At 45.1% G+C, this 24,074-nt stretch overlaps 1 protein-coding gene and 1 pseudogene across 1 annotated transcript; one reads left to right on the forward strand and one right to left on the reverse strand.

The window, feature by feature from the left end:
• The first annotated feature begins 3,739 nt into the window (after nucleotides 1-3,739).
• LOC142855649 (elongin-C pseudogene) lies at nucleotides 3,740-4,149 on the forward strand (annotated as a pseudogene).
• A 15,268-nt stretch (nucleotides 4,150-19,417) lies between these two features.
• Casp14 (caspase 14) lies at nucleotides 19,418-23,430 on the reverse strand. Its single transcript, XM_075982107.1, has 5 exons — nucleotides 23,287-23,430; nucleotides 22,960-23,185; nucleotides 22,308-22,424; nucleotides 22,045-22,148; nucleotides 19,418-21,491 (listed from the first exon to the last, which is right to left on the reverse strand). The coding sequence occupies exons 1-5, from the start codon at nucleotides 23,422-23,424 to the stop codon at nucleotides 21,387-21,389; spliced, it is 690 nt and encodes a 229-aa protein (XP_075838222.1). The 5' UTR covers nucleotides 23,425-23,430; the 3' UTR covers nucleotides 19,418-21,386.
• Nucleotides 23,431-24,074: the final 644 nt, after the last annotated feature.

Genomic DNA, 24,074 nt, shown 5'->3' on the forward strand with positions numbered 1-24,074 from the left:
GAACCTCCCTTTCTTAAGCTCAGACAAAATGGTGGTAGTCATGGTTGCCCATGTGGTGTACTTTGCATTTAACTGCCCCCTGGTAGAAGTTAGAAATGTATACAATTTTGTCAGCCTGTTTCCCATGGGTAAGGCAGGAAATAAGTGACTGCCTCAGGTGGTTATCCTGTTATGTCCAGGTTTCTGGTCCCCAAATGAGTTCACAGAACCAGATTTTTGATGCAAATTACATGAGGGTTTTTAATAATATTTAAACTCGAGTTTGGACCACATCTCCACCACATCAATGCAGTGGGTGAAGGAAGTGCAGCCTCGAACCCTGGGGAAGGGGCGAACTTTTAAAGGGGAAACGCCATAGTCAGGGGAGTTTGAGTCCTGTCATTTTGGGATTGGGTGAGGAGTACATAAGAAGGTAGTTTCTGAACCCATTGATCAGTTTTGGGGTGTAAAAACCTATCGAAGAGACATAAATTACTGACAAGATATCTTCAAGGACAGGATGCCTCCCAAGAGCATCTGGAGCTCGCTAAATTTTATGGCCTTGCTCCCTGTCTTCTTAGTTGGCCATTTTTAGGGTATCCATTCAAATTTCTGCTATCACAGCACATTTCTAGGGCTGAGATCTGCTCTCCCCCAGCTCATTATATGGCTTAAGATGAAACCCCTCCTTTAAAATGGATTTTGCAAAGTCAGGTCCTCACAGTTCATTGGTTCACAAGATAATGGGGGCCAAGAAAGGGCAGCCACCTGAGAGGCACTAGGCCGAGAGGAGAACTGTGTCCTGAAAAGGATCCATAGATCCGCGGGGTCCTGGGCCCCAAAAAATGAATGCACTGCTCAGTGAGCGCAGTGCTAGGAGAGCTCCAGAACCTTGCTCCTGGGAAGTGCTGGAGGTGATTGTCCGTGGACCTGGAGAAGGGAATCTTACCAATTGTCCCAGCAGACAGAGTTGGGAATCGGGCTGGGAGCAGGTTCAAGTCCAGGATCCCCATATGACTTGGACTGTATAACTGCCGTGCAGTGGTGGCACAGACAGGGCTCCGTGAATAAAAGAGACAAATTGTGAGGCAAACAGCTTAACCACGGTAGAAGGTATGGGGGGTGGGGGTAAGGTTGCTGGTGGGACAGAGTTTAGCGTGGCTCTGATTACATGCCAGGAACGAAAAACAGACAGACAAACATAGAGAAAGGAGCCTGCATTTCTAACTAACAATCACTGGCAGAATGTAAGCTGACTATAGGCAGTTATATAGCTTGATATCTGGGGGGAGGGGAGGAGCAGGCAAGAAGGTCCAGAGACCGAACTCCAGCGTCCCAGAGGTTCAGTACGGACCATGACTCAGCCTGGCCATGGCTCATCACTTACGAGGTCCAGGGGTTAAAGGTTACAGGATCCCTAAGTAGTCCTCAGCTTCATGGGAGAAGCTGCCCAGTTCATGGCACCAAGCAAAGATTAATGGCAGCACAACCCTGGCAGGTCCTCTGGTGGGTGCGAGACAGTGGCGGGTGGGAGACAGACAGATATGCCATGTGGAGAGAGCTTGGGTATAAAGTTTATTTACTGGGTATTGGGAAGGGTTTAAGGGTAAGAAGTTATGGGCGGGAGAGAAAGAGAGAAGGGGGCAGAGAAAGAGAAGAAAGAGGAAGGGGGAAGTAGAGACTGATTCTTCAGAAGGATACACAGAGAGAGACAGAGAGATACGGGGGGGAGGGGGGAGGGAGGGAGAGAGAGGGAGCGAGCAGGAAATCATCTTGCCTCTGCTGTGTGTATGTGGGAAGATTGGGAGTGGGCGCAAGTTGTCTTTTAGGGTACCCAGGCCAGCAGAATTATAACAAATGAACTATTAACAATAACTATTTTTTAAAAAATAGAAATATTATGGGGATTTGGGGGTACCTTTGAGAATGATGGACCTTTCTTAGGGAGATAGCACCCTGGACAACTCATTGGCCACCAAAATTACCCCAAACCAGTAGCTTTGGGGTTCTTGTGAATTCAAATAAATGACATTTATGGGTCATAGAAAGTGAAGTTTATTGTAGATTGCTAGGAGGAAACTTAAGAGGGAGAAAGAGGGAACACGAGAACCCTGAGCTCCTGTGCAGTAGCAGGAGGCTCAGGAAGAGGGTATACTGGTCTGGGTCTTTTTAAGGGACTCAGTGGCAGACACAGAGGTGAGGTGTGGGAGGAGGGAGGAGTTGGACAGTCCAGATGATCCAAGCAGGTGACCGCTATGCATGCTCTCAATCGCAGCCGCCAGTCACACAGAGCCTCTAGGCAGAGTGTTCATTTAGGAGACAGCAAAGATACCCGGGAGGTGGTGCCAGGATGCTCTCAGAACTGCTGCTTTGGAATCTTTTCCCTATCTGACCAGCTACTGCTTCCTGTTTTAGTCAGAAGAATATGGACTTAGTCCAGCATCTGGATATTGCTAAGATCGTGGGTTCCATTTATTTATTTGTCACAGGATCTCACTATGTGGCCCAGGCCTAGACTTACCATCTTCCTGCCTCCATCAACTCTTCACACGGTTTTTACCCTTTCAACTCTGGACTTGGGTGTTGCCTTTCTGGGCTGGGATTGTGTGTCAGTGGCACAGAACTTGCTTAACACACACCACGCCCTGGTTTCTATACCTGGCACCACAAAAACAAAACAAAATAAGGGCCGGGGAGATGGTTGTTCTCTGTGTGTCTTCAGTGCTTGTCCTCTGGCTTCCACACTGGCTGTGGCGTGTGTGCCCTGCTCCAGACACACAAAGTGAAAAATAAAAATATAATGAAATAACTTTGCAAAAGAGGAGGAAATGGAAGAAGACTAAAGAAAGCAAACTGACCTAGGTTCAGGGTCTTCTTTAGGGCTGATGGCATGCTCTGGAATTACCTGGAGATGGTGGCTATACACAATTGTGGATGTCACTGAAACTGGGCACTTTAGTTAAAACAATAAACTAAATGTTGTGCATATTTCACCACAGTAAGAAAAGCCTCTTGTTCCCATCGTTCTCTAACTCCCATGGTGTGCAGCTTATCTCTGTTGTATTTAAGACTGTCTTAATCACACTGTATGGTTACGGATTTAGTAACTACCTTCCTGCCAGAATGTATGTTCCTAAGACATAAGACTTGAAACTTAAATATTTATTATTTATCTATATTTATATTTGTGTGTGTGTGTGTGTATGTGTGTGTGAGCACTGTGCACGGAGGTTAGAGTACACCTTGTGGGAGCAGGTTCTCTCCTTCTACCATGTGGGCTCTGGGGTTCAACTCAGGTTGTCAGGCTTGATAGCAAATGCTTTTACCTGCTGAGATAGCTCATTGGCCTGGAGCTAACACTTTTTAAAAAAAGTTCTATAATCTATTTTATGTCTATAATTATTTCGCCTGCATATGAGTGCCTGGAGAGGCCAGAAGAGGGCATCGGATTCACTGGAACTGGAGTTACCCATGGCTGTGAGCTGCCATGAGGGTGTTGGAAGAAGAAATTGGGTGCACTACAAAGGCAACAGCTGCCTTAACCTCTGATCTGTGTCCAGCCCTCAGACCTGGTACTCTTAGAATCACATTATTTCCAGTATCTCAAATACGTTTGGCATTTGGTAGAGGTGAATCAACTATTTTAAAGCAAGAATGAGTGAACAAGTGTATCAGAAATATGCTTTTCTGTCGAGAACGACAACGCACTTCCTCCAGACGGAGCTGTTAGCCGACCGCGTCTCTGCCTTGCCAGGAAACTGCTGAAGTTCCTGTGGGATCAAGTAAAATTTTATAAGAACATAATGGATGGAGAAGAGAAAACCTATGGTGGCTGTGAAGGCCCTGACGCTATGTACGTCAAGTTAATATCTTCTGATGGCCATGAATTAATTGTAAAAAGAGAACATGCATTAACATCAGGAACAATAAAGGCCATGTTGAGTGGACCAGGTCAATTTGCAGAAAATGAAACCAATGAGGTCAATTTTAGAGAGATCCCTTCGCACGTGCTCTCAAAAGTGTGCATGTACTTTACCTACAAGGTCCGCTACACTAACAGCTCCACCGAGATTCCTAAATTCCCAATTGCACCTGAAATAGCCCTGGAACTTCTCATGGCTGCCAACTTCCTAGATTGTTAAATAAAATAAATTATAATAAAAAAAGAAATATGCTTTTCCTATTTGGATTAGCATTCTATATCTCGGGAAACATTTTTACACACGCATGATGAGATGTGGGCCAGGGCTGGGGACATGGCTCAGAGATAAAGCCCTTACCTAGAATCCTCAAGAGAGAGGCAGGGACATGGTGCAGAGGCTCTTAGACTCCCCAAGTGAGAGGCTGGGGTGTGGCAGCATGTGGCTCCCTGCAACTGGAATTTCCCAGTTCATGCTATAACCTGCACTACTTTTTCATTCTTTGTAGTACCAGATAAGATTTCATGTTTATGGATAACATCGTAGGATTGTTGAAAGACAAATACCTGCAGCCAGAAAACAGCAGTTAAGAGCATTTGATGTTCTTGTATGTGACCTGAGTTCTGGGCCTAACACCCACATATGGTTGCTCACAACCACCTGTAACTCCAGCTCCAGGGGGTCTGACACCCTCTCCTGGGTCTGACCACCAGCATACACGTGCACACACCCAAACACAGACACACAGGGATATGCATAATTAAAAGATTTTAAAAAGTAAATTAAGACAAATACCCTGGAGCAACAACACATGGAATAAAGATTGATAATATAAAACACAAAACTGTGGGAACTGTCATATAGAAATCCTGTTTGGAAACACGTAGAGATTGAACTGCTGGAGCATGCCTTCTGGGTGAATGTGTAAACACTCTTTAATTCTGTGGTTTGAAAGGATCATTTACTGAGTGTTCCCATCAGTTCTGAATTCACCCTGCTCTATTGAATTATTAGTGGGAAAGTGTTGGGTGGAAAACATTGGCCAGGGAGGCTCAAAGTCAGTTGCATCATCTTTCTTCACCTAAGAATCTGTCCAAAGGAGGCAGCTGCCTTAACAAGTTAAATCCACATTCCCACACACATATGAATACACTACCCTCACACACCAAGCTCACGCACAAAATCATGTGATGCTCATACGTAGACATAGATACCACTTGACAATTAAGCCTCTATAATGCAGTTTGCTGAAAATAGGAAAAAAAGAGCAACTAGGTTAGTTTGTATACATATTTGCTACTTTCATCAATGTAATACTAACAAATATTACTGGGGATTGATTTTCCCCAGATTGAGTGACAGTTTATCTTGGTACAATAGCACCGGAACCCTAAACTCCAGGACCAAACATCTAAATTCTTCCCAACTTAAGCCTAATTACAAAAGCTAGGACTTGCTAATCAGAAGTTCCTGGCAACTGACAAATTCATTTACATAGATTCTCTGGGTTTACTTACTCTGCTTTGTAATTAATGATGATTAAACCTCTTGGCAATTAGAATTGTACAAATGAAACAAAACACAATAGCCTATTCTATATTTTATGACTGATCTACAAGAGAGCAGCTTGAAGGCTCCAAGAAATGACAAGGATCACATTCAGGGTGCAGTTCAATGGTAGGACATTTGCCCAGCATGTGTGAGGTCCTGGATTCCATTTCCACAGCTGGAGAAAGAAAAGAAAGACGTGTGTCCTAATCTCCTGCACGCTAAAGAAGCAATCAGGTGAAGAGGAAGCCCTTGGAAGAGAATCTCGTCCAGATAAATAGCCGACAGAGGATTCATATCCAGAATATATACAGCTGGAAAATGAAGGATCAAAGAAACAAATGACCTATTTAAAAAATGGGCCTCAGACCTGGACAGAGAGTTCCTGGAAGAAGAAAAAGAGGAGGGGGAGGAGAAAAAAACTGCTGAGCAATATCTAAAAAAATGTTCATTGTCCCCTGTTGTGGAATAATCTTATTGTACATTGTGAAGAAATGTCACTGTGATTGGCTTAATAAAAAGCTGAACGGCCAATAGCTAGGCAGGATTTTCAAGCACAGAGGATTCTGGGAAGAAGAAGGGTGGAGTCTCTGAGAGACATGGAGAAAGCATGACATGAAGGAGATGAGGTAACAAGCCATGAGCCACATGACAGCACATAAATGAACAGAAATGGTTTAATTTTTTAAAAAATTATTTATTTATTATGTATACAATATTCTGTCTGTGTGTATGCCTGCAGGCCAGAAGAGGGCACCAGACCCCATTATAGATGGTTGTGAGCCACCATGTGGTTGCTGGGAATTGAACTCAGGACCTTTGGAAGAGCAGGCAATGCTCTTAACCTCTGAGCCATCTCTCCAGCCCCCAGAAATGGGTTAATTTAAGATAAGAACTAGTTAAAAATAAGCCTAGGTTGTCAGCCAAGTTTTCATAATTAACAAGTCTTCATGTGGTTATTTGGGAGCTGACTGGCAGGACAGAGAGACTCACAACAGTCCTGAGCAATTAGAAAAATGCAAATTAAAACATTTCTGTTGAAATTTCTTCTTACCCAGTCTTAGGCCAAAGATCAACAAAACTATGGACAACAAATGCTGGAGGAGAGGTCAGGGGAAGGGAACACTGTTGGTTGGGTTTCGAACTTGTCCAGTTACCCTGGAAATTGGTGTGGAAGGTCCACAAAAAGTTAAAAAAAAATAAACTATAAGACCTAGCTATACCACTCCTTAGCCCAAATGACTGCACATCCTGCGTCATAGACAGTTGTTCAGCCATGTTCATGGCTTCTTAAAGAGATGGAAACAACTTAAATGTTCTTCAACTGAAAGTAGATAACGAGAGAACACACAGCATGGAATACTATTCAGCTGTAAAGAAACGGAATTATGGACTTTGCAGGTGAATGGATGGAGCTAAAAAGGCCATATTGACTCAGATAGCCCAGATCCATAAAGACAGATTTGGCACGTACCTTCTCAATTCTTATCTAGTTTCAAATATTCAGTGGTGACTATATAACCCACAGTAACTATCAAAAACAAACAAACAAACAAAAAAAAAAACAACAGGAAAATCAACAAGCAAAGAAACAGATAAAAACAAAAGCATTTCTGGGGTGGAGGAGTAGTAGAGAGGGGAACGGTAGAGGACAAATGATCTGAAGGGAACAATGGAAAAACGGGGGAGCTCTAATTAGGGATGGGGAGGGAGGAGGAAAAATAGCAGTAAAGACGTCTGAAAAGTCAAAGGAAATCATACTATTAACTATCTCCCCCAAATAGCTATCATATACATAAGTCACTGGATAAATACCCATTGTAGTTTTAATAAAGTTTTCCCCTTCAGGGCTGACAATGTTCCCTCCAAGAGCTAAAGATCATCTAACAAAAACTTCACCATCAGGCATGAGAAGTCCTTTTTGAACTGTTGGTTACAGTTGTTCAAGAGACTCTCCAAAACACTATAGGCTGTTGTTGTTGTCCTTGGTTTCCCCTCCAGAGGTGGCAGAAAGTCCCTCCTCCTGAGGATATAATACATTTTGGACACAGGGTCCAGGGGCTCTTGAGCTGGCACTGACCTGAAAGTCTTCTCCCTGAGACCTAGCTTTTTATGGTACCGGGAGGCACCATGTAAGCTTCCAAAGGAGGGAAGCAACCAGCAGTCCTACCCAGCTATAATGCCTACGAATCACAATAGCGATCATCATAGCACAATAACACCAAATGTCCAGTAGTGTCATAATATCTATGTGGTAACCAACAGTTCTCTAACTGGACTTAAGATCCTCTCACCGAGAGGGAAATCATGCCTGGAACTGAAAACCTAGCCCACTGCTCATAGTGAAAGCCATGAACCTTGGATATTGCTTTACTGAACCAGCAAAATCTCCAACTGTGTTCTAAATATTTTTCTTTCTATCCACAGGTAAGTGTGGTCCTTACCTCTCATCAAGGAAACTTTTCCTTGTAATAGATAGAGACCATTATAGAAAACCAGAACCAATCAAAATGTGGAGTTGTAGCTCCTACTCCCAACTGATACATTTACAATACAGCTCCTGCATGGAAGGCTCAGGACTATCTTCGATTTAAAAAAAAATCCAAACTATTTTCACACCCTAAAACTGTTGTTATAGGCAGTTGTGAGTCTCCCACTGTGGGTGCTGGGAGTTGAACTCAGGTTCTCCGCAAGAGCAGAAACGTCTTTTAACTACTGAGCAGGTCTCCAGTGTGGGCCCATATTTCGATATGGCACAAAAGCCATTAGCCCGGTCCGAGCTGACCACGTAGCTCTGCAGACAAGCTGTCTCTGCCCCTAACAAAGGCCAGGATGCCTGCTCCTAGCTTCTTTTGTTAAGATGTGGATTACCTGAGAAGAGATGTTTGACTGAAGCTGATGACTTAAGAGTTCAGATATTTGGTGCTTCTTTCCTTTTGTAATTTGGAAGGATGTCTTATAGAGATGCTAATTCAGGGCCTACCTGACTGCTAGATGCGGATGTGATTTGAGTCCAGGCACTTGGCTGCCTAAGGAATGGCGTAATGTGTTTTCCCCCTTCCCCGCTCAATTTGGTGTGGGTATATAAAATTTTTGGAGAAAAACGGCGAGCTGGCCATTTTCCATGATGACGGTGTAAGCTGTGTCGGTTCGTTTCCTCGCGACTCCGTTCCAGCCGGTTTGAGGAATTAGGGAATTTATGTTGGACCCTCAAGGGCCACGACACTCCAGTCCCTGACATAGAACCTTTTAAACTCCCAGTTCTCTCCTGCCCTTAGCTTTTGATAACCTCAAACCCATTGCCTGTCTCAGTGAGCTTGCCTTTCTGGATACTTTTTTATCAGTGGGACCATGCTTTGTGTCTGGTTTGTGTTGTGTAATGTGTTTCTAAGGGTCATTCAGGTGGGAGAAGAACTTGAGGTGACTTAAAAAAGAGCCAAGCATAGGAATTTGTTAAATGACAGCAGCAGAGGACTAGAAAAGCAGGAAGGCAATGTTGGACTGGTGAGCTGACTCAGTGGGTAAAGGCGCTTGTCTCTAACCTGACACCTGTGATCATTCTCTTAAACTCATTTGGTGAAAGGAGAATGCTGATCCCACAGGTTGTCATTTGACCTCCACACACAGATGTCCTTGCCCAGCCACCCTGTAAATAAATGGGAAAAAAGAAAGGCACTGTTAGGATTTCTTATATTTTTTTCCCCTAGGTTTTCCCCCTCTTTGAGACAGGGTTTCTCTGTGTAGCTGTGGACCTCTCTCTGTAGACCACAGTGGCCTCAAGATCCACCTGCCCCTGCCTCCTGAGTTCTGGGATGAAAGACAAATGTCACCACTCCAGGCTTTAATTTTAATATTAATTTTTTGTTGTTCTTTTTGTTTTTTGAGGCTGTGTGGCTTTGGCTGCCTGGAACTTGCTATGTAGACGAGGCTGGACTTGAACTCAGAGATTGGGACAGCTTGGCCTCCTGAGTGCTGGGATTAGAGGGTTATATGTTACTACACCCAGTCTCTAAACATTTTTATAATATGTATGAATGTTTTGCCTGTGTGTTCGTAGTGTACTACAGTGCATGTCTGACCCATAGAGGTCAGAAGATGGCACTGGACCTCCTAGAACTAGGTTTAAGGGTAGTTATAGGTTGCCACATGGGGAAGAGACCTGGTCAGTCGTCTTCATCAACTCAGACCATGAAACCCAATATGGGCAAGTTCAACAGAACCACCATATACAGGCTGCCTATGCATGCTTCAGCATTGCCAGGGCATAAATTTCTTTTAATTCATTCATAAGTTGCCATGTGCTGCTTGGAATCCAATCCAGTCCTCTCAAAAACAGCAAGTGCTCTCAACTGCCAAGCCATCTCTTCGTGTCCTGGACTTTTTCTCAGTCCGTCTATCTCTTCCGCTCTTCTTCCCTCCCTCTCTTTTTCATTCACTTGACAGCGCTCCAAATGTAACCCAGTGCCTTGTATATGTGAGGCAAGCACTCCATCAATGAATCACACAGCGTTTACAATACTATGCTTTTAGCAGATTACCCCTGTGGAAGTCAGGAAACCTTTACTTTCCAGGTCCAGGAAAGAAAAAGTCAATGTGAGATCCTAGAAGCTTTAGAGTTGAAAAGGAGATGGCTGCATGCATCTCTCCTCATCTCTCAGAGGGCATACACAACCAGCCGTTGGCACCATGTCAGAAGCAGGAGTCACTGGCCTGAGAGATAGCTCAGTAGGTAAAGGTGTCTGCTGTCCAAACTGACAACTTTAGTTCAATCCTGAGGACCCACATAGAGTAGAGAGAACCAGTTCCTTCAGGTAGTCCTTCTGACCTCCACATATGTAATAAATAACTAAAATGTAAAGAAAAGAAACAGACATGATTTGCTATTGATGGCAATCTAATCAGAAAAGAATCCATCTCATCCTTCTGTTCCCTGTCCCTCCTCCTTTCTCCCATCCCCCCTCTGCGCTCTCTCCTCTCTAGTGCCTGTCACTGTTTATGCTCACAGGAAAACAGCTGGGCATATGGATCTTGTCTTAAGATCATGGGTGTGGACTCTGAAGAGGACCACATCAATAAGGGATTAGTTTAATGAACTGGCTGTTGTCGATTGCCTTGGCGGGCTACTTAGTCTAGGGTTAGTAACCTGCCTGGCAGTTCAGTTATTCCAGGGTCACGGAGAGGCACTACCTGGAAGATATGGGCTAGGAGACAGGAAGAAGGCCATGCAAAGTTTGTCAGAGCCTCCGTTTATTACAGATGGGGTATAGCTTTATATAGAGTAAAGAGTTGGGGGATGGGCACAGGGTTCTGGGCTCTTGCCGCGTGGTTCACGTTGGTCACATGGTCCGAGTTGGTCACGTAGGCAGGTTACCTTCGGTCAGGTCACTGTAGGTCAAGTCACAACTAGGAGATGACACACCTAGTTCTCTAGATAGTTTAGAATGCGGGGTGGGTTCCGCTAACAGATAGTTCTCATTAACAGCCAATTTGGGTGTGGGGTAGGCTCTGTCAATAGAACCATTTTTAACACAATTAGGGGTGTGGGGTTCTCTGCAGACTCCCCAGGGTGATGGTTCCTGTAATGATTTTAGGAGGAAATTGGCTCCTGACAGGCTGTGATGAGGGTGACCTCATTTCTTATAGTTGATCACTATAAGAACCACTTCATAAACAGCTGAAATACTTCCCTCCCAAATAACCCATCTAATTAGAATGAAGATGGGTTAGTTTTTGTTAGCAATTCTCAAAGCCAAAGAAGTATTATCAGTTTCCCTGGGTTTCCTGTTGAATTTCAGGCTGAACTTGGGATCCTTGGAAATGACTTATGTTGTTAAATAATTAAATCCTGGCTTGGCTACTGGCTACAAAGGTAAAAGGCGAAGGCTGTTACGCGAGGAAAAGACACAGACACGCGGCGGTCCCACGTGGGTGCACTTTAATGGGGGGAGGGGCAACAGGCAGGTACAGGTGTGTGAAACACTAAGAGAGCAAAAGGGGGAAGGGAAAGGGGGCGAACTCGTAAAGACCTTCGCTTTTAATGGGGAATGCAAAGGCTTCTGGGAAATGTCCGTATCCAGGAGAATGCTGGGAACTGTAGTTCGGCAAAGGAACAACATTACACCCTTTTGGTTTGATTAAAAAAGAAAAAAAAATTGGGGGACCTTGAAGGGTAGGGAATAGGGGCATAGTCTGGTCTCTCATAGCTGCTTCCTGCTGGCTTTGGGAGTTGAGGGGTCCAGGGAATGTCCCATTGGCATTTGAAGTCTCTGATTGGTGGTGTTTGAGGTCGCTGGTGTTTGAGATCGCTGGTGTCTGACGTAGCTGATGGTGTTTGAGATCGCTGGTGTTTTTGAGATCGCTAGTGTCTGACGTAGCTGATTGAAGAAATCGGCTGTCATCTGAGGTAGCTGGTTGAAGAAATCTGTCTGGCTCTCCTGAGTAGCTGGGTCATCATTAAGACGCTGGAAGGCAAAGTTGCATTAGTGAAAGGAAGAAGATTAAAAAAGTAAAAAGGAGGTTAAAAAGTGTGGGGGAGATACTTATCATTAGTGGTCCGCTTGTGCTTGATTTGTTTGGGTAGGTTGGGCTGGCCTCCTGGAGCTTAAAGAAACTGTCTTAAAAGAAATAGATTCTAACCATACATTTCTTAACATTTCAGGGGCCACTGCTGCAGTCAGTGGCTGGCCTGTTATGTTAAAGAGTTTTGTAGAGGAGAATCTGCTTACCACTTGACTCCGTGTTTAATGAGGGTACCTGCAAACGACAGCTAGATTATTTATGGATTTAACACAGCGACGGATGGGGACCAGTGTTCTCCTCAGCCTGTGGTAGGGGGACTGGATCAGGTGTCCTTTGGAACTTAAGAGAACAGGCTCCAGTTTGAGTTACCGTATATGAAGGATTATCTTGAGCTGTGGAGATAAACGGTTTAAGATGTGACAGGTGAATCCAATGAGGAATCCCTTCAAGCTTGGCAGCTGTGGGGGTTAAAAGAAATACTCTGAAAGAGCCGCAAAAGAGCAGAGCTGGAGAGCGGCCTGCGGAGAGGATCGCGTTGCACCTGCGATCCCGGGAACACGCGTACCCAGACTCTCCGCCCCTGTCCTGCGATCCCGGGAACACGCGTACCCAGACGCTCCGCCCCTGTCCCCCCCTGCTCGCGATGGTGCGACCCAACAGGGGAAGGTGAGCAGGGTCTATTGCGGGAGCAGGGGGAGGGCTGCAGCCGAGCAGGACCTGGCTTCTCCGGGAGCAACGCGCCCAGAGGCGACAAGGGGGAAAGGTGCAGGTGACATGGGGGAAAGGTGCAGGCGAGTAAACCTTGGGAGGAGGAGGAATGTGTGAGCCAATCGCTATCGCTCGACTGGGCGGAGCGAGAGCGAGTGGCCCCTCCAGGAGCGGTGGGGGGGGGGTATGGAGTTTGAGGTTTGTCCGGGATCCATGGCGGCGGGAGCAGAGGGTCCCTGGAGGGATGGCATTGCACCAGCCTTCCAGGTGCGGGGGTTGGTTACAGAGCCCATGACTTAAAACTGAAGCCCGCCCGCAAAAAGGTACCCAAAAGGTACCGCGAACACGGCAAGGCCAAGAACCTGGGCGTCTCCGGGGTTCTTGGGGCGTGCTAAGGCTTAATTGACCCGAACCCAACAACCGTACGGGGGAGAAAAAGCCCCGGCTGGGAGGAGACAATTAAGCTCTTTAGGGCCTGCGTACGGCCCGAGAGGCTCCGCACCGAAGCGGGGCCGGAGACAGGAAAGAGTAGAAAAAAAGGAGAAAAGGGCCGGGAGCACCGAACTCCCGGTTGCGGGTGACGCAGGCCTAAGCCAAGGGCAAGAAGCAAGGGGGGGGTGGGAAAGGAGGTTGGCGACCCAGTCCGGGACACAGCAGAGAAAGCCGGCCGGACAGTCTCTGAGCGCCCCGGGGGAAGGGAAGCCAACTTAGGTTAACTCACGGATGAGGATGAGGATGAGGTGAATGGCCGTGGTAAACAGTTGGAAGTGAGTGCAGGCAGTCGGTTCAGATGAGTCAAATGGCGGCACCAATTGTTGTTAAATAATTAAATCCTGGCTTGGCTACTGGCTACAAAGGTAAAAGGCGAAGGCTGTTACGCGAGGAAAAGACACAGACACGCGGCGGTCCCACGTGGGTGCACTTTAATGGGGGAAGGGGCAACAGGCAGGTACAGGTGTGTGAAACACTAGGAGAGCAAAAGGGGGAAGGGAAAGGGGGCGAACTCGTAAAGACCTTCGCTTTTAATGGGGAATGCAAAGGCTTCTGGGAAATGTCCGTATCCAGGAGAATGCTGGGAACTGTAGTTCGGCAAAGGAACAACAACTTATGTGTGGTAGTGACTAGACTCTGTATGTTAGTGAGTGGAAATTTGTCATAGATAAAGTGAATTTCCCTTTGTCTCATAGATTCTGTGAATTTCTTATACGGGTTCTAGGTTGCTGACCATGATATTTGTTATAATGTGCACTTGGGAGGCAGAGGCAGGTTTGTAGTTTTCTGTAATGGTCTCCATCTGTTGCAAAGAGAAGTTTCCTTGACGAGAGGGGAGAATTCCACTTAACTGTAAGGAGAAAGATAAATTTATAATGCAGTTTGGGATTATTCTGGTTTAGGAAAGGGCCATGTCTTATTCTTTGTATGGGTGCTGGGGATCAGACTCAGATCCTCAAGCTTGCACACTTTGAGATTCCATCTGACACCTATAAGAATGGCCAAGATCAAAATCACTGATGACAACTTATGCTGGAGAGGATGTGGGGTAAAAGGAACATTCATGCATTGATGGGGGGAGTGCAAACTGGTACAGTCGCTTTGGATTTCAGTATGGTGATTTCTCAGAAAATTAGGAAACAGCTTACTTCAAGACTCAGCAATACCACTTTTGGGTATATACCCAAAGGATGCTCAGTTGTACCAAAAGGACTTGTGCTCAACTGTGTTTGTCATATCCAGAACCTGGAAACAACCTAAATGCCCTTCACCTGAGGAATGGATAAAGAAAATGTGTTAAAGTTACACAATGGAGTACTACACAGCAGAAAAAAATGACTTCTTGAAATTTGCAGGCAAATGGATGGATCTAGAAGATATCATATTGAGTGAGGTAACCCAGACCCAGAAAGACAAATATCATATGTACTCACTCATAAGTGACTTTTAGACATAAAGCAAAAAAGAAAACCAGCCTAAAATTACAATCCCAGAGAACGTAGACAACAAAGAGGACCCTAAGAAAGACACACATGGATCTAATCCACATGGGAAGAGAAAAAAGACAAGATTTCCTGAGTAAATTGGGAGCATGGGGACAATGGGAGTGGGTAGAAGGGGAGGGGAGAGGAAGCGAGTGGAACAGAAAAAAAGCTCAATGAAACAATAAAATATATACAAAATAAATTTAATAGAATTTTACAAATTATTTGTGCTGTAATAGGAAATTTTCAAAGGGGCAACTCTTGCTTAGTGACCATCCCATCACCACACACCCACACACACCAGGCTAAGCATTCAAATTGTTCTTTTTGTTCCCTTTGGTGTGGGTATGGGCCTTGGGCACTAGCCTGGTTCTCACCCCAGTCCCCTTACTTAATAAGTGAAGTCAAACTGTAGTTGCGAGTAGCTTCCCTGAAGTGTGAGCTGTGCATCCCAGGGCTCTGCAAACTAATGCTGCAGTCATAGTTTTTAGTGTTGAATAACTCTGAATTCAGCAAAATTGGAGTTAAAATTATATGCATGTAAGGTGCATTAATCCTTAAATATACAGAGAAAGGGACATTCCTATAGTGAGACAAGTTAAAGTATTTATTACATCTTTTCGTTAACTATTGATCCCCCAAATTTTATGGTGGTAAGAGCACTAGAAATCTATTTTTACCATGTGTTGCCCAGGCCGACCCGGAGCTTGTGACTCCCCTGCCTCAGCTTCTTGAGTGTGGTAATTACAGGTGTGGGCCACTGCATCAGTCATATCTGCTGTTTTGTATCCTTTGATCAACACCTACCCACTTCTCTCTATATTTCTCCTTTTTCCTCTATAACCAGTATTTAGTTCTCTACCTATATGCCACTGACTGTTTTACAATTTCATAAACAAGGATGACAAAGGTGACTAAGCAGTCAAGAGCACTTACCGCTCTTGTAGAGGACCCGTTCGGCCCCTAACACCCACGTTGCATAGCTACAACAGTCAGCTTCCTGGCTTCCTGCCTGGCTTATTTTTTCCAACTTCCTTCTCTATTTCCTTTAAACTCTTTTAAAGTTGTTTTATGACTGTGGGTGTTTTGCCTGCATACATGTCTATGCACCGTGTGAGTGCTTAGTGGCCTTGGAGTCAAGAGAAGGCCATTGGGTCCCTTGGGACTAGAATTACAGGTGGTCATGAGACACCATGTGGGTTCTGGGAACCAGTCCGAGGTCCTCTGCATGAGGATCAACTGCTCTTAACCACTGAACCATCTCTTCAGTTTTTAACTTCTTTCCTTCCTTCCTTCCTTCCTTCCTTCCTTCCTTCCTTCCTTCCTTCCTTCCTTCCTTCCTTCCTCCCTTCCTCCCTCCCCCCCTCTTTCTTTTTTAGTTTTCTAAGACAGGTTTCTCTTTATAACAGTACTGGCTGTCCTGGAACTTACACTGTAAACCAGGTTGGCCTTGAACTCACAGAGATCCGTCTGCTTTTGGTTCTTGAGTGCTGGGATCAAAGGCGTGTGCCATCACAGCCTGGCTCAACTTCTTTTCTCTACAATATTTTTTTTAATTACATTCTATGTATGTATGTATGTATGTATGTATGTATGTATGTATGTATGTATTCTGTGTGTGTGTTGGGGGGGGCTGTGTACATGCCATGTAAGTGGAAGTCAGAGAACAAGTTGCTGCAGTAGGTTCTCGCCGATTGGTCCTGGAGGATATACTCAGGTCTTCTGTCTTGGTGGCAGTACTTTCACCGTCTGAGCCATCACCCCTGGCCCTGTTTCTAACGCCCTCCAGCCCCCAGCTTCCTCTCTTTGCAACAGTCATGCTCACTCGCATGAGGTGGTTTGGCTCTGTTTTTCATAGTAAACTTGGGATATATTGGTTGGAATGATAATTTTCAAATCTTTAAAAAATTAGCTGCACTTATTTTTGTAAGCATTTACTAGCATTTATTTTTCAAGGCTGGGGTAGAGCTCAGGTCTTTGTACACATTAGATAATCACTCAGTCACTGAACCACATCCCCATCTAGACAATGGCCTTACTATTTTGTGGTTTTTTTTCTTTTCTTTTTCTCTAGGCAGTGGTGCCTTTAAGCCCAGACTAAGGAAGCAGAGGCAGTCGGATCTCTGAATTCAAGGCCAACCTGGTCTACAGAGTGAGTTCCAGGACAGCCAGGGCTGTTATACAGAGAAATCCTGTCTCAACAAAACAAAACAAAACAAACAAAAAGCAAAAAAGAAAAAGAAAAACAAAAAATGAACTAAATTTGTTTTTTAGAGAATTTCACACTCTTACCCCCTTACCTTCTTCAATTTCCCTTCTACCTCTTTCTTCCCACCCCATATTCTCCATGAAGTTCTTTTCACTTTCATGTCTATTCACTTTGTTTTGTGACCCCCTGTGTTAAACCAGGACAATCTGTGTAACCATGGATTTGGAGTCATCTGTTGCAGTGTGGGGAAGGCTCCCCATGGGCTGGATGACTGAGGACATCAGACTGTTTCTATAAAGGGCCAGATGCTATCTGGTGTAATAGCCCATAGAAAATATGTAAACGAGTGAGCATGACTCTATGCCAAAAACCTTTGTTTATTAAAAGGCTGAAGCCCGGATATAGCAAGTGGGCCACAGTTCTTTGACCTTTGCATAAAGACTCCAGAATGACTGGGTATCTGATCTATGTGTTGGTGTGCAGTATGTGTGTCATCTATACTTGTTTGGCTCTGTATGACCACAACTTGGTTCTTTGCTCTAGAATCCCCAGAGATGAAGCCCCAACCACATCACAGCTATGACCGTAGCACAGATCAGGACCTCGAAGATGATCTTACACAGTCATTCCTTAGTGAGAGGGTTGAACTGGATCAGCAATGACCTGTGGAAGCAAGACCACGACTCTGGTGGAACACTTTACTAGATTGCATGAGAACTTTGCTTTATTCCCCAAATCACCAGGAGAAAAGCCTTAAAAATATCTCATTAGGTCTGTTCTATAGGGAAAATCCAGATCTGCTACTTTAAGTGGAGCAAAAGCCAATGACTGGGTAAGTCATGGGACCTGGGGAAAACCTACTATTGTTGTTTGGCTAAATGACATGTTATCAAACTGCCTTCTTAAAGGTTTTTGTTTGCACCCATAGACTAGCGCAGCTTTTATTCTTTGTCAGATAAGCTTTATTCTGCTATGGTAGAAGTTAATGTACAGATTCAAAACTTTCCGAACTGCTGAGAATAAGTGTTTATTTAGTACTCAGCCCTAAATGGGACATCTAGATCACCTTCCCTCAAAGAACAGGGAACATTGCATAAAAGGGGTAGAAAGAGATCTGGGTGGTGGTGGCACATGCCTTTAGTCCCAGCACTTGGGAGGCAATGGTAGGTGGATCTCTGTGAGTTCGAGGACAGTCTGGTCTACAGAGTGAGTTCTCAGACAGCCAGGGCTACACAGAGAAACCCTGTCTCAACAAAAGGGGGTTGTGATACTGGTGGTTGATGTGGGAGTGTCATATATCAATCTGTTGATTTCTTTGGCTAAGCAATAAAGAAACTGCTAGGCCCATTGGATAGGCCCACCCTTAGGTGGGTGGAATAAACAGAACAGAACGCTGGGAGGAAGAGGAAGTGAGGTCAGACTCCACAGCTCTGCTCTCCGGAGCAGACGCAGGAGAGACGCCATGCTACCTGCTCCAGGGAAGACGCACGCTATGAAGCTCTGACCCAGGATGGACTTAGGCTAGAATCTTCCCGGTAAGCGCACCTAGGGGCGCTACACAGATGATTAGAAATGGGCTAAATTAATATGTGAGAATTAGCCAGTAAGGGCTAGAGCTAAGGGCCAGAGCAGTGTTTAAATGAATACAGTGTCTGTGTAATTATTTCGGGGCATAAGCTAGCCGGAGCAGGCGGCTGGGGTTTTGGGGACGCAGTCCTGCCGCCGCTCATACTACTACAGGTGGTGGAAAGGAAGTAAGAGCTGGAAGATGTGGAGGAGTGCTGTGTGGTGTCGTTTTCTGAACATGCATGGCCATTGTCCTCACTAACTCATTGCTGCTATGGCCACCTGTACAAGACTGAGCCAAGATCATCACTATTCTAACAGGCATCGTTAACTGAACTCAGTGTGTTTTTAACAGAAAAATAAAAAGGAGAGGACATGAAGGGGAATGTCTTGGGGGATCCTGAGGAGCATGGGCAGTGAGAGTTGGGTTGTATATGAGCAAGATACATTGTCTACATAGGTGACATTTTCGAAGAATAAATAAAACTGACAATATTTTAAAATCTCCTTAAATGTGAATAACTATCCATGCCAATAGGCAGGTTTTAACTTTCTGGAGGCTGAGAAGTGAAAAACTTTGAGGCTATATCTGAATTCTGTAGGAGAGGAGGTATGATTGATTAGTTATGTCTGCTATGGGCACCAGAAGAGGAAGCGTGGTATGTCTGTTAAGCATTTATGTTCCTGTAACAAGATGATCTCCAGCATGTAGCTTAGACAAGGCATGATAGTATGCCCAGATAGTCCTCTGGAAATATTCTGCACATTAAAAATACATACCATATAGCCATCTGGCACTGGTGTGACCTGTAATTTTATAAATCCTAACACATCTACTTGTATGTAAGAGACAGGTCCTGAATCTCTGCTTATGGTAGACACACATGAGAAGTAACTAGCCATGGGGGGCGGGTGGGGAGAAATCAAACCTATTGCTCTTTCTATTTTTCCCACAAGTTAGGCTCAAAGCAAAGATACTAACACATTTATTGCCAAGTTTGACAGCTGTTTATTGAATACTCATTATGCCAGTCAAAGATTGCTTCCTGTCCTCCAACAAAAGAAATTATAGCACTTTTTCATGGGTAAGAGGCAGCATAAACTAGAAAAAGAACAGGAGCGGAGTAAGTGGTTAAGGGGGAGCAGTAGGAAAAAGGAAGGAGAAGAGGTGGACACATGGGAGTCCTAAGTCCAGAAAAATGGTGATTGGGCAGAGGCACAGAGGCGGGGGCAGGGAGAGGCTGCTAGAATTTCTGGAAGAATGAATTTCTAGCAGAGGAGATGAATTTATTTGAGGTCTGATTGGGTGGGATCACAAAAATCCAGAAAACACAGATGTGGGGTTTGACTTTGATCTCTAAGTAGCAGTGTTCTTTGTGTTCCCTTGAGGCATCCAGAGACACCTCTTTCTTAGAAATGAGTACTGAGGAAGTGGGGTCATTGCTATGATAGAGCTGACCATGTGGCTTTTATGCTTTGGACAGGTTTTGTGGGAAGAATGTGAAAGCTTTGGGTTGGAAATGCTACTGAATCCTTGAAACAGAGCTGATAGGTAACTTAGACAGTTGAGGACTAGTTTCTGGGGTTCAGGGGAGGAACAAAGTCTCATCTGGAGCAGAGGCTTTCTGTAGATATTGTGGCTAAGAATGTGTGTGTGTGTGTGTGTGTGTGTATGTGTGTGTGCTGGTTATACTGGGGCTGAAGAAGCCGCTGTGATCGTGACTGTCTAAGAGGTCAACACAACTTTCATGGCACCTCCTTTCCTGGGACAGGCACTCTGGAATAAGGTTACTAAAAGGAGGAGAGGGGCTACTCAAATCCTTTAGGGCCTAGAAGTTTATGTTAGTGTGATTGTTTCATGCTCCAGTTCTGTGATTTTGAATAGAATGTTTATTCTATGATATTACTAGCTGTGCACTTACTGCCTTGACTTCCCTATAATGACAAATTGTAAACTGAGTGTGAGAAACTCAGATGTGATAATTAAATAGCTTTGAACTCTAAACAACAGGCCCCGTTGTATCTCTTAGAGTGTTCCAGAGAGAACTCTCCTACAGGTTGTGCAGAGAGATGAGGAAGGATTCCAGCAACCACAGAGTTGAAATCATCCAGGCTGAACCTTGAATCTGCTAGGGAAGAGAAGAGAGACAGATGCAAAAGCCATTTCAAAATCAGCTGGAGGGATGTGAAGGGTGTATGAACCACGGCCAGAATTCCCAGCAAGGTCAAGAGGGGGAGAAAGTCAGGCAAGCTTGGGAAAAGGAACGAGGAAGAAAGATGCCCTTCCTTCCTTCCTTCCTTCCTTCCTTCCTTCCTTCCTTCCTTCCTTCCTTCCTTCCTTCCTTCCTTTCTTTTTTTGAGACAGGGTTTCTCTATGTAGCCCTGGCTGTACTGGAACTCACTCTGAAGACGAGGTTGGCCTCAAACTCACAGAGATCCTCCTGCCTCTACCTCCCTTGTGCTGGGATTAGAGGCATGAACCCCACTGCTGGGCTGAAAAGTCCCATCTTAAACTGTGAGTTTTCACAATGACAAACATGTCAGTAAAATCATTAACCATATACTTGGAAGACAAAATGGCTGATGTATTTTCCAGCCTAATGCCCAAATCCCACAGTGGTGACCTTAGATGGAGAGAGTTTCTAGAACTTGTTCAGTAAGTTCCTCCCTCTGAAGTAGGAATAACTATTTATTTTTGTGAGTCGTAGGAGGAAGAGGAAGGCTTAGTGAGACAAAAGGAGTGGAAAGTTAGCTATAGGAAGGCAATCCGAGTCTTCAGTAACTGATGTAGGGGTCCAGCTTGAGGAATGTGATGTTAATGTTGCTGTCATATGTGCTCTGTTTCGTCTGGGTGATGAACAGGGAATCCAGCAGCAGTCTTTGAGGAGCGCTGGTGGCTGTCTCTAAACAGCTGTGTGGGCAGAGAGAGCACCTGCAGCAACACTGCCACTGCCCTTGCTTTTACTGCAGGTAGAGAGCCTTCCGGAGGGTGCTTTGGATTTCAGGGTTCACTTTCCTTGGTTTCCCTTCCTGAATCACCTCCATCTCTGCCATGCGTCGGGTTACCTGCAACAATAGGCGTGGTCAGCTTCGGGGACTGGGCTTCTGGGGAGCTGGTGTCAGGAGAGAGAGCATGGATGAGGATGCAGAGAAGGGTTGGTGGGTTCCATGCCTCGAGACAGTAATTATCCTCTGGTGTTCCATAATTTCTATGGAATCATTGGTTACCTGGTTTGCATGTGTGTCTATATGTGTACATATGTTTCTGTCATGCCTGTGAGAGTTGTCTGAGAGAGATGGTGACATTGGGGTGTCTTCTTTCATAATGTTTTATTGAGGTAGGGTTTCTCATTGAATTAGTACCTCACCGATTTGAATAGATTCTCTGAGCCTCCACCATGCACAAACATGCATGCATACCCATCCAGCCTTACATGCGTGTGCCTACACACATGCATACCACACACAAATACATGAAAAAAACCACCTACCCTAAGATCCATCCCCACACATAGTGAGCTTGGGAGACCCAATATGTTTGTATAAAGATGGGGGGCATAGGGAAAGGCTGAGAGGGGCTCCGTCTGGGTAGGGGTCCCAGATGACTCAGCTGCCTCACCTCTTCCAGTAGCTCTGTGATGGGTCCTGTTTTGTTTGTAAACACATCTGTCAGGATCTGGATGAAGGCAGAGCCTTTCTGATCATGTCTATAGGAGAGGTAACCTGCAAAAATCAGAGAACTGAGTTTGGAGAAGTCTTTAGAGCGGAGGGGACCCTGGGAGAGGGTGCCTTCCTGAAGGAGAAGTTCAGGGGTCAGGCATGCTGGTCGTGGGTCATGGGAGGGGCGGCACAAGCTTCCCTGGGTTAGCTGCGACCTCATACCCTCTACCGTGGAGAAGATGTGGAGGGAATCCGTATATGTTGGGATGGTTTGGGGTTTGCTCTTCATGACCACAGCAACCTGCTCTCCACCCATTTCTTCACCAGGGTCTCTGTGCTCTAAAACCAAGGGGGAGAAGAAGGAAAAGTCAGGGAGAAAAGTGGGACAGAGAGAAGGTTGTAGAGTAATCTGGTTGCATGCTGGGTTCAGCTGGGGTCCTGAGTCTGGGACCAACCTGGATGAAAAGAAACCCTGGGCTGGAGAGATGACTCAGTGGTTAAGAGCATTTATTGCTCTTGCAGAGGATCAAAAATCAGTTTTCAGGGCCCATGTAGCTCCAGCTCCAGGGAACTGCACCCTTTTCTGGCCTCCTTAGTCACCTATAGTCACCCATGTACACACTTACACACACACACACACACACACACACACACACACACACACACAAAATAACTCTTAAAAGTACATGGACTCAGCTGAGCATGATGATGCATGCCTATAATCTCAGCACTTGGAAAACCAAGGCAGGAAGATCATAAATTTGAAGGTAGCCTGGACTGCATAATGAGTTCCAGGCTAGCCTGGGATACATAGTGAGATTTTGTCTGAATACCCTTTCACCAAAGAACAAGGATGTGATATCCCAGTCCTCACCTCCTCTGCAAGCCTGAATGATGTACACTTTCGGCTTGCCTCTCAGGGCCTTGCAGTTCTTGTTGTTCAAGACATCAAAAAGGTCCTCCAGTCTCACCATCCTCCCATCTTCTCCCTTGAGGAGGCCTTCCTCACCGTGCGCCATGAGCACCACGAAGGCACAGCTCACAGGCTCTTCCCTATCATCTATGGTCTCCTGAAATTTTTCCAGCTCTTCCAGGAATTGCTTGGAGGAAGAGGAATGAGCAGGCTCAGATAGGTGCCGTGAAGCCTACATTTCTAGTCCTACCCCCCTTTTTTCCTGCCCTGGAACTGGCAACTCAGTACCTCAGCAGTGGGATCTGACTTCATGGTGCTTTCAAATTTTAGGTGATGGAACATGCGACTCAGGGCATCCATGTCTTCCTCAGAACCCTCCCGGGCTTTGGTGACACATAGTGTCAGAGCCAGACGGTCACCCGTCATATCATATCTTTCCTAGAGCAGAGAGACATAGGAAGTCAAAAACAGTGCAACGAAGCCTAAGGTTAGGGTTGGCAGCTAAAACAAAAGGTACCTGTGTCACTCAAACTTCACTTCCAAGGTTGTCTTTGTGGTACTGGGAATTAAACCCAAGGTCTTATCTCTACTAGACCACAGAGCCATATCCCCAGTCCCTGACACTCAGATAAAAAGCCAGTAAGTATGGGTGCATCTATCCAAGCATGGGAATCACACTGGTGATTCCATTCCTGTGAACATGTTAGTGGATTATTACACACATAAAAGAGAACATGAAGTTGGGGGGGCATGTTGGGGAAAATATGATGGGAGTTGGGGGAGGAATAGGGGTGAATATGATCATGTTTCATTCTATACATGTACAAAATTCTCAAATAATAAAAATATAAACAACAACAAACAAATATTTAGTGTAAACATTTCCCAAATATTTCAGGTATGTGCTTAGACAACAAAACCATTTGTTACTGATGTGGAATTCAAGTTCACCTGAGTACCTCCTATTTGCATCCCCCAAGCATGACAACTCAGCCTTGAGTCTAAATTCAGTTTGCAGATATAAGTGAGTGCGTGCATATAGGGGTGGAGATTGGGGTGGGTGGGATATTGAAGGT

The sequence above is a fragment of the Microtus pennsylvanicus genome, chromosome 8 (assembly GCF_037038515.1).
Source record: "Microtus pennsylvanicus isolate mMicPen1 chromosome 8, mMicPen1.hap1, whole genome shotgun sequence".
Classification (NCBI taxonomy): domain Eukaryota; kingdom Metazoa; phylum Chordata; class Mammalia; order Rodentia; family Cricetidae; genus Microtus; species Microtus pennsylvanicus.